Genomic DNA, 20,000 nt, shown 5'->3' with positions numbered 1-20,000 from the left:
TTCGTCTGTGGTGTACAAATTCTTCAGTTACTGTTTTCATCTCAACAGCAGCAGTTCAACAAAAGCCCTGATCCTTACAAAAACAAAAAAACATCTGATCATTCTACTGTGTAACACAGCTGTTCTGATCCATCTCTCTGTGTGTGTGTGTGTGTGTGTGTGTGTGTGTGCAGGTTCTGGACTCAGACCCGGTGGATCAGACTCAGGAGGTGGAGGAGGATCTGGATCTGCTGTATGACAGTCTGGAGGTTTATAATCAGAGTGACAGTGGACCAGAACTAGAAGATGATGAGAGTGTTCTGAGCACGCCCAAACCCAAACTCAAGTATGAGCTCAACACTCAGACCCGTTCTATTACACTCATGATCAGTAGAACATTATCTGATTGTTCATGTCTCAGGTGATGTACTGGCCCAGCCGTGTACCTTTACAGCGTTTCTAATGTGTTATATAATCACACATGTACTAACGTTCAGTTCTTAGCTTAAATTTACAGTGGAGTAAATGTAGGTGTCGTTGCAGATGTTATATGTTCATTTGGGAATGAGGAAGTTTCATGCACAGCATGCTCATCTCCAGATTTATATAAAGATTTTTTTTTTTAAAAGAAAGAAAAACACTGCGGTTATCCTCTCTGGGTAACTCATGTCACTAGTACAGATGACCCGGCAACAACGTGTTTTACAGTTTTTAGATTATGTTGATAAAATCCCACTCAAAAGTACTCAAACACACATTACTTCCAAAGACTGTCAATTGAAAATGGCAAAAGCATGTCAGAGTAGTGCCGGCAGGGCAACTGTTGCTAACACAGGATTGGTCAGAAGCGCTTTTAAGGCGGGGCTTAGCGAAGGGTCATTTAAGAAAGTTTTTAAGAGCAGTATCAAGACCCTAACCCACACACATAAAAGCAGCCTGTCCGTCAGTCAAACGGCGCACGGGAGCCAAAATGAGGAAATAATTTGATTTTCTCCCCTTTTTCTCCCCAATTTGGAATGCCCAATTCCCAAAGTCCTTGTGGTGGTGTAGTGACTCGCCTCAATCCGGGTGGCGGAGGATGAATCTCAGTTGCCTCCGCGTCTGAGACCGTCAATCCGCGCATCTTATCATGTAGCTTGTTGAGCGCGTTACCACGGAGACGTAGCGCGTGTGGAGGCTTCACGCTATTCTCCGCGGCATCCATGCACAAATCACCACACGCCCCACCGAGAGCGAGAACCACATTATAGCGACCACGAGGAGGTTACCCCATGTGACTCTACCCTCCCTAGCAACCGGGCCAATTTGGTTGCTTAGGAGACCTGACTGGAATCACACAGCACGCCCTGGATTCGAACTCACGACTCCAGGATTGATAGTCAGCGTCAATACTCGCTGAGATACCCAGGTCCCTTAAAAAGCAATCTTTAAGATTCTCGTTATTTGTGTACTTTCTCTCTCTGCTCACTCTTTTGCTTCTGGCCTGTTTACGAGATTAATCTGCGGTTGTCTTGTGATTGACATAATGAACACCCCTGACAGTGAAAGATCCATCTTATGATTTTAAGCTTAGCCCTGGTGTTCATATGTTTGTGTTTGCAGGCCGTTCTTTGGGGGAATGTCTCACTCGAGTTCTCAAACAGAGATCGGAAGCATTCACAGTCACAATCAACACAGAGATGTCTCACACACTGTGAGTTAAACACACACACACACACACTTAATTTAGCAAGCTTCTTCCATCAGTGGAGCATGTGGTGTGGAATGTGTCCATCACAGTGAACACGGATCAAATAGTAATCTGAGTGTGTGCAGAGAAGAGACTGTAAACTCTTTAGGAATGCAGTGTGTTAATAACAGCACACACACACACACACACACACACACCCCAAGAGCCCAAAACTACCCATGAGGGACAGGACATGGGGGCGTTTGGGGTATTTTTGGGGCATGACATCAGACCTGTGTGTATGTGATCTGAGGGTCTGTCATCGCTGGAATCACAAACATCTGAGCGAGAGAGACGGTACAGACGCCAGAGATGTTCATCCACTGAAGTGTTTAGAAACATCGGCACATTCCAGTGTAGAGTGAAAACAGTCGAGCTCAGTCTGATTATACTTATCCAGACTTAGTGTTCGGGGTTTGTTCACATCCATAATCGTGATGCTTGACTTGACAAACACAGTTTTTTGTTTTTGAACTATAAGGTCTTTTAGACTCGTGTTCTCTTCAGCTGTTTGTGTCCGTTGTCTCAGAGTCGCTGTGCAGTTACAACACCTGCTCACTGATATATTTACCTCTCCACTGACATCATCACAGAGCGCCCCCATCAGGATGACTGGATTAATGCATCACTGCTGTGTTCTTCATGTTCAGGGTTGTGACTTGCTGTCGGTGGAGAGGTGTATGGTGACCGGGACACGACCCCAGGAGGACACCAGTATGGACACTACAGCCAGGGTGAGAGGTCAACTTTACACATTAACATACACACACTCCTCACTCTGTGCTTCCTTCATCTAGTGTTTTATACAAAAGCTTTGTTGAATTTTTCATTCTGATTGGCAGATGGTTGACAGATGTTCCGAGTTATTTAATAATTCTCTGTAACTACGTGATTATGAAGTAGTTCCAGTTTTAGTGCGTGCATTACTGTTCAGTATGATGTCACCACAGAATTAGTGCCGCACACTGCAAAAATCATTCTTGTAATTAGTATTTTTGTCTTGTTTTCCAGTAAAAAATATCCAAACTTCATTAAATCAAGATGAAAAACTGTGTAAGATAATAAGACTTGTTTTCGGATAAGCAAGTCAAGTCATTTTTATTTGTATAGTGCTTTTCACAACACACATCGTTTCAAAGCAGCTTTACAGAAAATCATGCATTAACAGAAAATTAATCTGTAATACACTGGCAGCCAAAAGTTTGGAATAATGTACAGATTTTGCTGTTTCAGAAGGAAATTGGTACTTTAATTCACCAAATTGTCATTCAACTGATCACAAAGTATAGTCAGGACATTACTGATGTAAAAAACAGCACCATCACTATTTGAAAAAGTCATTTTTGATCAAATCTAGACAGCAGTCATCACTCCAACACCTTATCCTTGAGTAATCATGCTAAATTGATCATTTGGTACTAGAAAATCACTTGCCATTATATCAAACACAGCTGAAAGATATTTGGTTCAATAAATGAAGCTTAACATTGTCTTTGTGTTTGTTTTTGAGTTGCCACAGTATGCAATAGACTGGCATGTCTTAAGGTCAATATTAGGTCAAAAATGGCAAAAAAGAAACAGCTTTCTCTAGAAACTCATCAGTCAATCATTGTTTTGAGGAATGAAGGCTATACAATGCTTGAAATTACCAAAAAACTGAAGATTTCATGCAAAGGTGTACACTACAGTCTTCAAAGACAAAGGACACCTGACTCTAACAAGGACAGAAAGAGATGTGGAAGACCAGATGTACAACTAAACAAGAGGATAAGTACATCAGAGTCTCTAGTTTGAGAAATAGACGCCTCACATGTCCTCAGCTGACAGCTTCATTGAATTCTACCCGCTCAACACCAGTTTCATGTACAACAGTAAAGAGAAGACTCAGGGGTGCAGGCCTTATGGGAAGAATTGCAAAGAAAAAGCCACTTTTGAAACAGAAAAACAAAAAGAAAAGGTTCGAGTGGGCAAAGAAACACAGACATTGGACAACAGATAATTGGAAAAGAGTGTTCTGGATCTTAACCCCATTGAGCTTTTGTGGGATCAGCTAGACTGTAAGGTGCGTGAGAAGTGCCCGATAAGACAGTCACATCTATGGCAAGTGCAACAGGAAGTGTGGGGTGAAATGTCACCTGAGTATCTGGACAAACTGACAGCTAGAATAACAAGGATCTACAAAGCTGTCATTGCTGCACGTGGAGGATTTTTGGATGAGAACTCTTTGAAGTTGTTTAAGAAGTTCTGAACATTTTTTTTTTTTTTTAAATTGTAATAGTAATTTTTCACGTTATTAATGTCCTGACTATACTTTGTGATCAGTTGAATGCCACTTTGGTGAATAAAAGTACCAATTTCTTTTCATAAGAGCAAAATCTGTACATTATTCCAAACTTTTGGTTGCTAGTGTATCTATAAAGTCTTAGAGTCATCATTGTGTAGTTTGATTAAATATGATTGTGTATAAAAATAAATTATTTAATAATAATTGTATTTAGAACCCCTGTGAGCAAGCTGAAGGCAGCTGTGGCAAGGAAAACAAAACTATGAAATTATCAGGTAGCCAATGTAACGATGATAAAATGGGGCTGATATGATCATATTTCTTGGTTCTAGTCAGCACTCTGGCTGCTGCATTTTGAACCAATTGAAGTTTATTTATTGATCTTGCTGGACATCCTCCCAGTAATGCATTACAGTAATCTAGTCTTGAGGTCATGAACGCATGAATTAGTTTTTGGGCATCAGCAACAGAGAGCATGTGTCGTAATTTAGCAATATTTCTGAGGTGGAAGAATGCTGTTCTACAGACATTGGAAATTAGATTTTCAAAGGACAGATTTGTATCAAATATAACACCTAAGTTTAACAATGTAACAGCACATCTATCGCGAGTCAAATTATATTTTAGCTGCTTATTTTTAGAGGTTTTTGGTCCAATCATTAGTACCTCTGTTTTGTCAGAATTGAGTAGAAGGAAATTTCTGGCCATCCATTCTTTGATTTCGTTGATACATTCTGCTAATTTGGAGAATTGTGAATTTTCGTTGAGTTTAGAGGAAATATAAAGTTGGGTTTCGTCGGCATAACAGTGGAAACTTATTCCACGATTCCTGATAATATCTCCCAGGGGAAGCATATATAAGGAGAAAAGCAGAGGCCCTAAAACTGATCCCTGTGGCACACCATACTTTACTTCTGTTTGATTTGACAATTCCCATTTACACAGACAAATTAGTAGCAGTCTGATAAATAGGACCTAAACCATGCTAATGCAAGTCCACAAATGCCAACATAATTCTCCAGCCTATTCAAGAGAATGTCGTGATCTATCGTGTCGAAGGCAGCACTAAGATCTAAAAGCACCAGAAGTGAAATGCAGTCGCGATCAGATGATAAGAGCAAGTCATTAGTAACTCTGATAAGTGCAGTCTCTGAACTGTGATGGGGCCTAAATCCTGAGTGAAATTGTTCATATATACTATTTCTCTGTAGAAATGAACATAGTTGGGAGGACACAACCTTTTCTAGTATTTTTGACATAAATGGGAGATTTAAGATCAGTCTGTAATTAGCCAATTCTCCAGGATCAAGCTGGTTTGATAACTGCCATTTTAAAGTTTCGTGGGACATGTCCTAAGGATAGAGGTTCTGAGATTACAGGGAATACCTCTTTTAAGAGCTTAGTTGGTATTGGATCTAACATACATGTTGTGGCTTTTGATGTTTCGATAAGTTTTGTTAGCTCTTCATGACCTACGACAGCAAAGGATTGAAGTTGCTCATGAGGAAAATTATGAGACACTGTTTTCTGAGGTACTCTGACAGATGATTGCATAATTCCAAATTTTATTTCTGATGATTTCTATTTTATCAGTAAAGAAATTCATGAGGTCATTACTATTGTGCCGCGACAGAATATCTGGTTCAGTCGATGCTTTATTCCTAACCAATTTAGCCACAGTACTGAATAAACACCTAGGATTGTTGTGGTTATTTTCTATGAGTTTGCTAAAATATGCTGACCTGGCAGCTTTTAGTGCCTGTCTGTAGCTACAGACACTATCCTTCCATGCACCACGAAATACCTCTAATTTTGTATTCTTCCACTTGCGCTCCATTTTCCGAGCTGCTCTCTTTAGAGCGTGAGTGTGATCATTGGTACCATGGTGCAGAGCTTTTTTCTTTAATTTGCTTTCATCGAAGGGGGGCGACACTATCAAGAGTACTAGAGAAGACTGTATTTATATTTTCTGTTATTACAACAAGTTCTTCTAGACTTTGGGGCTTATTGAGTATATGAGATAGATCTGGAAGATTATTAGTGAAGTTATCTTTAGTGGTCGAAAGAATAGTTCTTCCTGAACGATAGCATGGTGTAGATTGAGTGACATTAGCTGATCGCAGCAAACAAGAGACAAGGTAATGATCTGAGATGTCATCGCTCTGCGGCAGAATTTCTATAGTATCAACATCAACTCCATATGACAGAATTAAATCTAGCGAATGATTATGGCGATGAGTTGGTCCTGTCACATTTTGTCTGACTCCAAGAGAGTTGAGAATATCGATAAATGCTAATCCCAATGTGTCATTTTCATTATCTATGTGAATGTTGAAGTCACCGACAATTAAAGCTCTATCTACAGTAACTACTAGATCTGATAGAAAATTAGCAAGTTCACCAAGGAAATCAGAATACGGCCCAGGTGATCTATATACTGTAGCAAGGGCAAAAGACATTTATTTATTTGTATCTGACTGGTATCTCAGTGTAATTCATCATTAAGCATTATTAGTTCAAAAGACTTAAACTAAAGACTTAAAATATCCTGTTCTCTGAGTAACACCAAAAACGTCAGTGTAAATTGCAGCAACACCTCCTCCTCGACCCTTCAGACGAATCTCATGTTTATAACAATAACCTGGGGGAGTAGATTCATTTAAACTAATATATTCATCCGGTTTAAGCCAGGTTTCAGTCAAATAGAGCAAATTCAAACTATGATCTGTAATAATTTCATTTACAATTAGTGCTTTGGTTGAAAGATGTCTAATGTTTAGTAGTCCTACCTTTATATGATGTTTATCTTAAATTTTTTTGTTTTTTTCAAGGTTTGACCTTAATCAAATTTTTTCTAAATGATTTAGTGAGGGTTTTGTGTTTGGTAGTTCGGGTAACAGACACAGTGTCTATATGATATCTAGGTGATACAGTCTCTATGTGTTGTAGTTTATGTGACCTGTGTGACGTCTCAAGGCAGCTAGCAGATGTTCGGATTAGCCAGTTTGTCTGCTTCCTGATCTGGGCCCCAGTTAGTCAAATACTATCATTAATAAGACTATGAGCCAAATTACTAGAGAGGAGAGTGACACCTTTCCTGGAGGGATGGAGTCAGTCTCTCTTTAGCAGGTCAGGTCTACCCCAAAAACTCTTCCAATTGTCTATAAATCCTATACTATTCTCCGCACACCACTCAGACATCCAGCCGTTCAGTGACACTAATCTACTATAATCCTCATCACCATGACGAGCAGGGAGGGGCCAGAGCATATTACAGAGTCTGACATAGTTTTTGCAAGTTCACACACCTCTTTAACAGTATATCTAATGATCTCCGACTGGCGAAGCTGGACATCATTAGTGCCGACATGAATAACAATTTTAGAAAATCTACGTTTAGCATTAGCCAGCACTTGTAAATTTGATCTGATGTCAGATGCTCGAGCCCCAGAAATGCATTTAACAATAGTTTCTAGAGTCTCTATTTCCACGTTCCTTACAATAGAATCATTAATTATTAAGGCTCTTTCAACATGATTCTCAGTGGGTGCATCACTGTGTGGGGAGAATCGATTGGAAACCCTAACAGGAACAAGAGAGTGGTGTCACTTTGCTGAGCGAGTATGCCGCCGAGACGTCACCCAAACGCCCTGTTGCAGGGGCTCTACAACCGAACCAAAGTGTGTGTGTTGCTCGTTGTACTACCTGCATCCGAAACAGCATCTACCTGCTTCTCTATCTCACTGACCTCCACTAGCGTTCGGGATGTGTGTCTCTAACTCATTAACCTTCTCCATCAGCCTGACTAATTCATTACATTTATCACATGTAAATCCCTCACTGCTGATGGAAGAAGCTATAGTAAACATGTGGCATGCAGTGCACGAAGCAATAATATGAGCAGATACCATGACCACAATTGTTTGTTGTTGTTGTGGTTGTTCTTGAGAGGCAAGGGTTTGAGATCGATGTGAATCTCTCACACAATTGTTTGCTTTTGTTGTGGTGGTTCCTGATCAGCAGATGTTTGAGATTGGTGCAATAATCCGTGTAAAACACAGTGGAGAAAATGAATGCACGCAGTCTAAACGCGAGATGTAGACAAGCGGAAAAAAGAAAAGAAAAGAAAACAAAACGGGTGCGCGCGGTTAAATACATACAGTTGAAACAGTAGAAAAGCATCTCACTGGAACATAGATTTGTGCTTTTTTTAAAGAAAAGGAGGGACGAGTCTGAATTAATTTTTGTGGTAATCAATATTATGAAACGCTTTCAATTGATCTTAACTTGTATTGAACCCGGAATATTCCTTTAAAAGCAGGTCTGAACAGGGTCTCTCTCTCTCTCTCTCGGTCCTGCATGTCTCCTCTCGTCACCTTTCTCTCCCTGCGAGTTTCGTAAATTATTCAGACTGAGAGGAAATGAGCAACCACCTGCTGTGACCTCTGACCTTTGCTGCTGGCTTTGCTCGCAGTTGCTGAAGCACCGTATGAGTTCAATTAAATTGGTTGCTTGTGTTATCAAACCTTCCATCTTCATTACCTGAAAATTCAAATAAGACATTAAAGGGATAGTTCATGCATAAAATGAACACTCTGTCATTATTTACTCACCCTCATTTTGTTCCAAACCGAATGCTCTTATTGTTTCTGTGGAACACAAAAGGAAAAAGTTTGAAACAGTTTATAGTGACCATGATTGTTAAGCTCTAAATATAACAAACCCCTGACATGACATCATTCAGAAACTCTGAAATCTCATTTGTGATCGTGTTCAGATTAAAAAATGGCACGTTGATGTGTCACACCTTTTTTTGACAGCATCGTGTGATTTGAGATTTGAGAGTTATTAAGAGTTATTCATTCACTCATTCATCTGTGTGTTTGTGCAGGAAACGGATGCAGAGCATCATGGGGGAGTCACGGCAGATGTGTCGGTTGGTTGGGAGTCGAACGTGGATCGATTGAACAGCTCTGCTGGAAAACTCTGCAAGACTGAGTCCCAAAACCAAATGAGTCCCAGGTACATGCCCTAGTAACATCAGAACATGTACGTGTTCCTTAGATATTTGCTGATGTGTTCTTGTTTTTCATCGGCTGCTCTCTCAGATTTTTGATTATGTGACATTTACTCTTGAGTGCTGGCACTTTCTGGAGTGACCATTGTGAAAGTGAAATGCAAGTGGATTGTACAGCACTGAACGTCTCTCTGTGTTTATGACCTGCAGTAAATCGGAGAACAGGGTCCCGCGGCGAGCGCGCAGCACATCCATGAAGGACCGACAGAATTCACGAGCTCAGAGCGACCGTACGGCCAGCGTGGACAGTGAATATTCACCAGATGCCCGATACACCGCACAGGTACATCAGAGCTCTGCCAAACCCTCCACAGCGTTAAACATCTCTCAGTGTAATTCATCTGTTTACACATTCATTTACTCTAGAATATAATCTGGAGAACCGTTCACACTGCCAGCGACAAAGAGACACGATCATTCATTTTCAAATATTTCAATGCGAATGTTGGTGACAAGACGTGCCCGTGGAAAGTGACGCAACAAAGTTGAGAACTATAACTTTGTGCAAATCACGAGCAACATTCGGGAGCCAATGAGAGAGAAGTCAGCAGAGATCACGTCACCTGTCTGCTGAGGAGAATAGGACTGTGCGATATCTAAGAAATATGTTCACGATGTTTTTATAAAAGGAATATCATGTTATCTTATTACATCGTCAACCCGCCAGCCGAGGGATCAGTGTATATTCTTGCTTTATTGATTTTGCTTTGAAAAATTTGATTAATTGGTTGAAACATGAAAAACTAAAACCAAAGACCAAGTTCACAATGCATGTTAAGCACGAACAGCTCCATAGAAATAAAATAAACTAAACTTCGAGCACCTCCTGAGATAGTCTAGAGGCCATTTGCAGCATTCTCATAGACAACACTTTCATCTGTTCTTTAAAATATAATAAAGTGTGTTTCTTCAAGTGCCTGTTTTTGTGTCTAACAGCATTTCTTGTCATGTGTCAATCCGAGACGTCTTCAGTTAACCCGCCACAGTGGCTGGTAGATGAGCAAAATTGCCCGCCATGCTACCTGCATTTGACGGGTGCTAATTTCTTTACCCTGTGCTGCTATTTGATATATTTGGCAATTTCCCAGCTACATAGTTTTGTAATTTCCTGATGTTGTCGCTCATCGTCCGTCAAGGAGTGTCGCAATCGGCATCGGGATATTTGTCAGATATCGTCAATATCCCGATTACACCGTCCTATCGCCCAGTCCAAGTGGAGACGTTATAATGTTGTGAGGGATTTCACTGTTCAGTATCATTTGTCTGGAAACACATGGATGGATACAATAAAACAGTGATGCGTGGAAAACTGTGTCAGAAACGGTGACCATTTACTCACCACCTGTGTGATTCATACACTATATTGCCAAAAGTATTCGCTCATCTGCCTTTAGACGCATATGAACTTAAGTGACATCCCATTCTTAATCCATAGGGTTTAATATGACGTCGGCCCACCCTTTGCAGCTATAACAGCTTCAACTCTTCTGGGAAGGCTTTCCACAAGGTTTAGGAGTGTGTTTATGGGAATTTTTGACCATTCTTCCAGAAGCGCATTTGTGAGGTCAGACACTGATGTTGGGCGAGAAGGCCTGGCTCGCAGTCTTCGCTCTAATTCATCCCAAAGGTGCTCTATCGTGTTGAGGTCAGGACTCTGTGCAGGCCAGTCAAGTTCTTCCACACCAAACTCGCTCATCCATGTCTTTATGTACCTTGCTTTGTGCACTGGTGCGCAGTCATGTTGGAACAGGAAGGGGCCATCCCCAAACTGTTCCCACAAAGTTGGGAGCATGGAATTGTCCAAAATCTCTTGGTATGCTGAAGCATTCAGAGTTCCTTTCACTGGAACTAAGGGGCCAAGCCCAGCTCCTGAAAAACAACCCCACACCATAATCCCCCCTCCACCAAACTTCACAGTTGGCACAATGCAGTCAGACAAGTACCGTTCTCCTGGCAACCGCCAAACCCAGACTCGTCCATCAGATTGCCAGATGGAGAAGCGTGATTCGTCACTCCAGAGAACGCGTCTCCACTGCTCTAGAGTCCAGTGGCGGCGTGCTTTACACCACTGCATCCGACGCTTTGCATTGCACTTGGTGATGTATGGCTTGGATGCAGCTGCTCGGCCATGGAAACCCATTCCATGAAGCTCTCTACGCACTGTTCTTGAGCTAATCTGAAGGCCACATGAACTTTGGAGGTCTGTAGCGATTGACTCTGCAGAAAGTTGGCGACCTCTGCGCACTATGCACCTCAGCATCCGCTGACCCCGCTCTGTCATTTTACGTGGCCTACCACTTCGTGGCTGAGTTGCTGTCATTCCCAATCGCTTCCACTATGTTATAATACCACTGACAGTTGACTGTGGAATATTTAGTAGCGAGGAAATTTCACGACTGGACTTGTTGCACAGGTGGCATCCTATCACAGTACCACGCTGGAATTCACTGAGCTCCTGAGAGCGGCCCATTCTTTCACAAATGTTTGTAGAAGCAGTCTGCATGCCTAGGTGCTTCATTTTATACACCTGTGGCCATGGAAGTGATTGGAACACCTGAATTCAATTATTTGGATGGGTGAGCGAATACTTTTGGCAATATAGTGTATATTGATACATTGTTCTTCTTGTTTGTGTAATGATGCAATGAGCACTGCTGCAGATTATATCAAATGTGTTCTTTTTTATGGGCACGAGAACTGCTTCTTTGTCACATTAGAATGATATATCTGTGATCAGATTTCCTAAAGCTACTATGGCCGGTTGTGCAGTCCACCAGTAATGTTAGAGTGACAGCAGCAGGAAACTAGTGACATCCAGAGACAATCGCTGCATTGGATATCCAAAAAATCTTGCAGCAAATTCGGCACTCATTATTTTCACATGCAAATGAGCTCACTATTTGGCAGAAGGTTGCAGCTCTTCACCAGTAGTGGTGAACCTTTGGCAACAATGAAGAGTTTGCCACAAAGCTCATTTGCATGTGACAGTAATGAGTGGCAAGTTTGCGGCAACTCTTGATTTTTTTGTTCGGGTTTTCAATGGCAGAATCATAAATGTTTGCTCCATTTTGAACATTGGATTACATCCTCCTGTGAGTATTTCGGATGTTCTTGCAGAAGAGGCAGCTAATAGTAAAGACTACAGTATGCATAAAGTCTATAAAGTGACGAGTGATGTGACCGCAGCTTTGAGATGTGATTGTGTGTGTGCAGTCATTCCAATTAAAACCGATGCAATTATGAGTGTTCAGAAAGATAAACACAATTGATTGGTCATGTTTTCAATGATGTGCTGACACATCTGGGCTCTGATTTCAACTCCGTATTTAAAGGGATCCTTCGAGAGAAAACTGTGACACAGTTCACCCAAAAACTAAAACTCTGTTACCATTTACCCACCACCTGAGTCACCATTCACCATGAAAGTATTGCATTTTATTTTCTGTACAATAAAAGTGGGGCAAACATCTCCCTTTGTGTATCATAAAAGAAGGTAAGTCACATGGGTTTGGAACAATATGAGGGTGAGGAAATAATGACAGAATTTTCATGTTCTCTTTAACTCACTTTGAGAAATGCTACATTTGTGACCTCTTCTTGAATGAATAGTTTGTATTTATTCAGATGTTATGTGGAGATTTTTATTCTGTGTGTGTGTTGCATACACTTATTTTGTATGTGTGTGTGTTGCATTATTCAGGTGCCCCGTAAATCAGTGTACGATCAACTGAATCAGATATTGATCTCTGATGAGAGACTTCCAGAAAACATCATCCTGATCAATACACTGGACTGGCAGGGACAGGTGTGTACACGGTTTGATTTGAAATGTAATTAGAGATCATGCTTCATGCACACTATTGGTTGAGCCTTTATTCTTTAAAAGAATTATACAAATGCTTCTATAGAACTGTAATCAACATATTCCAAATAAACAAAGACATACATGATATTGTCAGGTATTATCAGGTGTGTAATCGCCATCAAATGATACTTTTCATTTTTTCAAGTGACTGGGAGAATCGTTTGCCTCGATTCTGATTCACAGTCTCCACAGTTTTCAATCAAATTACTGTAGAATTTAACAATTTATTTGACTAAAATCATCTGATAAATACGCTTAAAAATGCCATTCTTCATTGCAGCCCACGTAAGAACATTATCAATTCTGTTTATGAGAATATACCGAAATACCGCTCTGTTCACGGCAATCTCCCATTCATTCCAATGGGGAGTTCTGCAGATTGTAACTGGGGGGGCGGAGCTTAGCGAAGAAACGTTCTTCTCATTCGTGCCCTTCTGAATAGCACACGGCAAAGCAATGATCTGCTGGATGTGTTGTTGATGTGTGATAATGAATGTGTGTGTTTTGCAGTATGTAGCAGAAGTTCTTCAGAAACAGTCTCAGCCCATCGTGTCCACCTGCTCGCCCGCTGATGTTCAGGCTGCATTTAACACCATCATCACCCGCATTCAGAGATTGTGAGTACACACATGAATAAATACACCGTGTGTGTAGAACCGCAGTTGTCTGAATCGCACTGATCATGTGAGGGGTTGTGTAGTCTTAAATCTCTCACTGTCATTCCAGCAGCAGTTCTCAGTGATTGATCTGTGTCATGTGACTCTCTGACAGCTGTAACTGTAACGCTCAGACTCCGCCCACCGTCAAGGTGGCAGTGGCGGGCGATCAGAGTTACCTCAGCACTGTACTGCGATTCTTCGTGGATCAGCTGGCCAATAAGACGCCTGATTGGCTGAGCTACATTCGCTTCCTCGTCATCCCCATTGGTGAGTCACAACAGTCGTTACCGTTTTCCCATTTTTTTTAATAAGCAATATGAGTAAAGAATACTTGACAACCTGAAGCTTGTTTGATCTGTTGTGAAGGCTCTCATCCGCTGGCGAAGTACGTGTCATCATTCGACAGTAAATTCAACAGTATGTTCATGGAGCCGTCGTGGAGAGAGCTGTTCTGCCGGACAGAACCCCCGACCGCAGGTACTGAGAGAATAAAAGTTCATTTTGGATGCTATATAATGACAGGTATTGTGTGTTGTTTTTATATTTGAAAGAAATCTACATTATGAGCCATTTTCTGTCTGTGTGTGTGTGTCTGTGCAGACAGTGTTGATGTAGCAGGACGGATCATTCAGTATTTGGCAGGTGCAAACGTCTCTCATCAGTTCCCCATCTCTGAAGCCATGCTCACCTACAGACAGAAGAGGTGTGTGTGTTTGTGTGTGTGAGTGTGTGTGAGTGTTTGTGTGTGTGAGTGTGTGTGTTTGTGTATGTGTGTGTTTGTGTATGTGTGTGTTTGAGTGTGTGTGTTTGTGAGTGTGTGTGTGTGTGCATGTGTGCGTGTTTGTGTGCGTGTTTGTGTGTGTGTATGAGTGAGTGTGTGTGTTTGTGTGTTTGTGTGCGTGTGTTTGTGCTTGTGTTTGTGTGTGAGTGTGAGTGTTTGTGCGTGTGTGCGTGTTTGTGTGTGTGTGTGTATGAGTGTGTGTTTGTGAGTGTGTGTGTTTGTGAGTGTGTGTGTTTGTGAGTGTGTGTGTTTGTGAGTGTGTGTTTGCAAGTGTGTGTGTTTGTGCGTGTGTGTGTGTGTGTGAGTGTGAGTGTTTGTGCGTGTGTGCGTGTTTGTGTGTGTGTGTGTGTGTGTGTATGAGTGTGTGTGTATGAGTGTGTGTTTGTGAGTGTGTGTGTTTGTGAGTGTGTGTTTGCGAGTGTGTGTGTTTGTGCGTGTGTGCGTGTTTGTGTGCGTGTGTGTGTGTGTTTGTGTGTGTTTGAGTGTGCGTGTGTGCGTGTGTGTGTATGAGTGTGTGTGTGTGTGTGAGTGTGTGTGTGTTTGTGTGTGTGTGAGTGAGTGTGTGTGCGTGTGTTTGTGCGTTTTTGTGTGTGTGAGTGTGTGTGCGTGTTGGTGTGTGTGTGCGTGTTTGTGTGTGTGTGTGCGTGTGTGTGTTTGTGTGTGTGAGTGTGTGTGCGTGTTGGTGTTTGTGTGTGTGAGTGTGTGTGCGTGTGTGTGTTTGTGTGTGTGAGTGTGTGTGCATGTTGGTGTGTGTGTGCGTGTTTGTGTGTGTGAGTGTGTGTGCGTGTGTGTGTTTGTGTGTCCTTTCACTGCGTGCTAAGAGTAAAATTTGGTTTGCCTTGTAATGTGTGTATAATGATCTCTTTGGTCTTTAATGTTAGATGTTGATAAAAATAAAATGACAAAAATAAATATTTAATTGTAATCAGACATTTGACTCATTTCGCTTTAAAGTCGCTGTCCTTAAAGAGACAGTACCGGGTTTTAGCATGAGTTCTACATATTGATGTAAATACTGTATATACACAGACACACACATGCAATTTTTTTACATCATATTTATTGATGGAATACATGAAATTTGTATATTTTTAAAAGCTAAAATGTGACCAAAGTGATGAAAAACTACTGATAAAAAACATTAAATGAGAGAATTTCTTTCATGTGTAAGCAAAATGGACATGACAGAAATATACCAATATTTATTGGAATGAAATTTAGAGCATGTGAATCACAAGGAAATCAAACCGTGATATTGTGATTTATCGCAATATATAAAATCATGACAGCTGGCAATTCTCAGCCCTAGTGGATACGGGATCTTACTGTCCATTGTCCATCTGAACCAGGTGTTATATGTGCTGTTATAACTGCAGTATAGACATTGTCACTCTTTTAAGTGCAAGCACACCCTTATAGATTGTGCAGGATTCTGTACTGAAGCTTACAGACATCATCTGGGCTCATCGGGTTCATCGGTCAGAATTACACGGTTTAAACTGCAATCAGCACTGATTTGTGGGCCGATTTGTGACTAAAGCAACACAAGAGTGTGTGCAAATGAATGAAACTGATGGCAAATTCATTTCATGTGAATTTCTTTTTTAGAGTAGCAGATTTTCTTTTACTTAATTGGGTTATTTTTTTATCTGCTTTGCCCAATGTTTTAATATTCTGCTAACGTCTGAGTGCTCTACAGCCTCATTGTTAATATTATTGTTGTTAATTCATTTTTTCTCATCTTTCGTTTGCATTCCAAGGAAGAGAAGTTTGTATTTTGAGTTGTACATCAGGTATATGACCTCTGACCTCTACTCTGCTTTTGATTGGCTCTCCATCTCTAGTCACCTGACCCTCTGTGTCGTGGGCTCATCTTCAGATCTCATTTGTGTCTCATGGCTGTTGGGTGAGACTCATACGAGTCGTTCAGATTCATGCAGATCTTTGTCGGTTCTGTGTGACTTTACATTGTTCGAGGCATTAATGTATTTTAATTCTTTTTATAGACCATTTTCAGTAAACATAATTATTTATATATATTATATAGTATTTAAGTATAAAAGATAATTGTCTTTTGACATGTTTTCAGTATTATCTTAAGATAATATGATTTGAAATGTTGCCCAGGTAAATTGTTGAAAATGTATTTTTTTTATGAATATATGAGTGTATGTGATTGAGTTAAAAACAAAGGAACAGTTACATGCTAGTTATGTGTTCAGTTCTGTGAAAACACTGCACTGAATGTCATGTCAATATAAACATTACATTAATGTTCCTACATAATGTTTATTAGTAATCTGAAAACTTATTCTGAGATTTTAAGTTCATAAACATTACCTACATGTGCAGGTATACTGTACTGTGTCTGCAGGAAATAAACTGTGCTGTGATAATGAGTGAGGTGTTTCTTCTTCAGCCATTATCATGAAACTTTAATTTGAGTGTTGTAAAATCACGTTGTAGTTCATTCTTTAAACTAGCTGAATTAATGAAAATAAATGTATGTTTGTATATTTTGATAATGGTTTATGTTGTTAGTGCTGCAATCCAACTGTAAAAGCTTCCATTTTTAGACAAGCGTCTCAGAATCCTCCTATCCTCTCCAGCTTGTCTCATTTTTTCTGAAATCTCACACGAGTGTTTGAGAGTTCAGTTTCACCCCGACACTGAAGTCAGTCGTCATGTGTCTGAAATCAGGAGTTTGTGCTTGATCATCGTCTCACTGTGACGTTCTGTGAAATCCTACAAAGACAAACTCCATTTCACTGAAACGTTCATTTGCTGTGATGGATGTTACAGTGTCTTCAGGATCATTCATTGTCTGTCTCTCTCTCTCTCTCTCTCTAGTCCGGATGAAGACTGTTGTCAAAAGTTTGTGCCATTTATCGGGGTAAGACACCACAACTCTCACTGAAGTCTTGATTTTATAATGTACCTGTGACACTGAAGCGTGTTGTGGTTTCAGGTGGTGAAGGTGGGGATTGTGGAGCACAGTCTCTCAACATCAGGTCAGAAACACACCATAACAGTGTTCAGATGAATTCAATGTGTCCTTACGATCGAATGATTAAAAAATGCTGCAAGACATGCAACATGCAATAAAGGTGAAACAAACAGCAGATGATCTGGCGGAAGTGTGTACTGTGTACTGACCATACAGAAACGATCCTTTAAACTCAATAGTCATGGGTTTGATTGCTCTTATGTTTCTGTGTGTGTGTAATGGGGGGCAGATGGCCACAGGAAATGAGGTCACGTCTATATGGTGTTGTTTGCACTCTCTCAGTAGAAATTGATTTTACTGGAGCTTTATGTTGCGGCCGCAGGAGAATCAGCGCATGGACTCATGAGTGTTTCTGGGTCACGTAGAATACTACACATACATGTTGACTAATTTGATCTCTTTTCATTTGCCAGTAAGAGAGTAATACTCTCAGCTATTATGTTTTATTGTGTTTAATTCCATTAAATCCATTCCAGAGAATTCCAAAGAGTTTCTCACACATAAACAGAAAAAGTGCTCCTATTCTCTGAGGGTCTAGACATATAGAGGTTTTAGTATGTGCATGTACTGTACGTTTTGTTGTACTTGTTATGAAGCTTTCATTAAAGTGACAGTTCACCCAAAAATGTCAATTCTGTCTCATGTAGTTCCAAACATTTCTTTCTTCTGCTGAACACAAAAGGAAATGTTTAGCAGGATGTTCAGTCTCAGTCAACATTGTTGAGGACACAAATGTAATAAATGGTCCTAAATCTACTACGAATTTGATAGTTACTGTAAAAAACAAACAAACAAACAATCAAACAAAAAAAAAGGTTCTTAAAGTTATTAATAGCTGTAAATAAAAATTTTGGTTTTTTCGATTAACACTTTATTGATTCCAACAAATGAAACAGAAAAGCAAAACATATATGCACAGAGTCAACTTTTAACCTCCATTATTCCCTTTCCCTCTCCCAATCCCCAACCCCACCCTGACCACCAAAAAAATAATAATAATAATAATAATCACACACATTTAAAACTATAAATCCCTCTTCACTGCCCCTCCCCGAGAGCCCTCCAAAAAGGTCAAATAGCTGCCCTACTTCTTATTAAACATCTCCAGGTTGCCTAGCCTTCTATATGACATTTCGTCAAATGCCGCTACCCTGCCCGTCTCTATGCACCACTCCTGAAACGAGGGCGCTCCAATCGACTTCCATGCCCTAAGAATGATCTATCTGCTGATCATAACACCGGCGAGGACCCAATTTTTTATGCACTTATCCCCTATATTAATGACCGCCCCATTGCCTAAAATACAGAGTCTGGGGCAAAATTAAATTTGAGTGTCCAATACATCACACATAAAGCTCTGAACCCTCAACCAAAACTCTTGGATCTTCACACACCACCAAAAAACATGTTGTGTCCCCATCTTCTGATTGGCACCGAAGTAAAATCTTAAATTGCATAAGGCACACCCTTGGATCTCTAGATGCAGACTTGACATTTCTTTAGAAAAAATGCTTTTAATAAATGTAATAAAGATCCGGAATGTGATCATTTATGTGGTCCTAAATGTTTCTTCCCAATCTGGAATGCCCAATTCCCAATGCGCTCTAAGTCCTCGTGGTGGCGTAGTGACTCGCCTCAATCCGGGTGGCGGAGGACGAATCTCAGTTGCCTCCGCGTCGGAGACCGTCAATCCGCGCATCTTATCATGTGGCTTGTTGAGCGTGTTACCGTGGAGACGTAGTGCGTGTGGAGGCTTCATGCTATTCTCCGCGGCATCCACACACAACTCACCACACGCCCCACCGAGAGCGAGAACCACATTATAGTGACCACGAGGAGGTTACCCCATGTGACTCTACCCTCCCTAGCAACCGGCCAGTTTGGTTGCTTAGGAGACCTGGCTGGAGTCACTCAGCGCACCCTGGATTCAAACTCACGACTCCAGGTGTGATAGTCAGCGTCAATACTCGCTGGGATAGCCAGAACCTCAAGTAATGATTACATTTTACACAAATGAGTCATTTATCAGTTTTATTGTTTACAGCTCCAATTGGCCATTTCCTCATGAGTGACACGATTGCATCAGTGTACACATTAATTGTGAATAATTGTGAAGAACAATATAATCAGGAAATAGAATGCACATCTTTAATGAAGACTTCTGACCATTTAACAGTATTAATCTGAATGTAAAGTAAATGAACTGTACCGTTTACCTTCATCAACTATACTCATCATGCTAACTATCATACTGGAGCTGTTGTATCAAACATTAATGCATAAACATTATTTCTATTTATATTCAAATATATGCAAACAGATTTTATCTAGCTCATCAAAAATATACCAAACACCCTTCTGACAGATTTGTATATATTAAGGACCAAAAGTTATGCCAAGCACCCTTAAATATGACGATCCCAATACGTGTGATAAAAGTAGTAAATGTGATATTATTAAAAAATGACTTCTTTGCTAAATTAAATATTGACGTATTCCATATACAGTAATGTACTTTTTATTACGTTTTCAGTGTGTAATGTAGGTGTTCAAACCCGAAGAGAAACATCAATTTTAATTTGTTTGTATCGCAATAAATGTTGTTTTACTAAGAATAGT

The 20,000-nt window shown here is 40.5% G+C and overlaps 1 protein-coding gene across 1 annotated transcript in view; it reads left to right on the top strand.

Annotated features, from left to right (window-relative positions):
- Positions 1–20,000, top strand: part of zmp:0000000755 (phosphofurin acidic cluster sorting protein 2) — a 63,747-nt gene that overhangs the window by 40,134 nt on the left and 3,613 nt on the right. Inside the window, exons 9-21 of the mRNA XM_051652345.1 lie at positions 174–325; positions 1,582–1,672; positions 2,359–2,442; positions 8,884–9,014; positions 9,220–9,352; positions 12,770–12,874; positions 13,445–13,551; positions 13,706–13,860; positions 13,960–14,070; positions 14,194–14,296; positions 16,135–16,167; positions 17,225–17,267; positions 17,343–17,385. Coding sequence (XP_051508305.1) covers positions 174–325; positions 1,582–1,672; positions 2,359–2,442; positions 8,884–9,014; positions 9,220–9,352; positions 12,770–12,874; positions 13,445–13,551; positions 13,706–13,860; positions 13,960–14,070; positions 14,194–14,296; positions 16,135–16,167; positions 17,225–17,267; positions 17,343–17,385 — 1,291 coding nt within the window. The remainder of the gene's footprint in view (positions 1–173; positions 326–1,581; positions 1,673–2,358; positions 2,443–8,883; positions 9,015–9,219; positions 9,353–12,769; positions 12,875–13,444; positions 13,552–13,705; positions 13,861–13,959; positions 14,071–14,193; positions 14,297–16,134; positions 16,168–17,224; positions 17,268–17,342; positions 17,386–20,000) is intronic.

This window comes from Myxocyprinus asiaticus, chromosome 23 (assembly GCF_019703515.2).
Source record: "Myxocyprinus asiaticus isolate MX2 ecotype Aquarium Trade chromosome 23, UBuf_Myxa_2, whole genome shotgun sequence".
Lineage (NCBI taxonomy): Eukaryota > Metazoa > Chordata > Actinopteri > Cypriniformes > Catostomidae > Myxocyprinus > Myxocyprinus asiaticus.
Note: the sequence above shows the minus strand (reverse complement) of the source record. Positions and strands in the feature narration are given on the sequence as shown.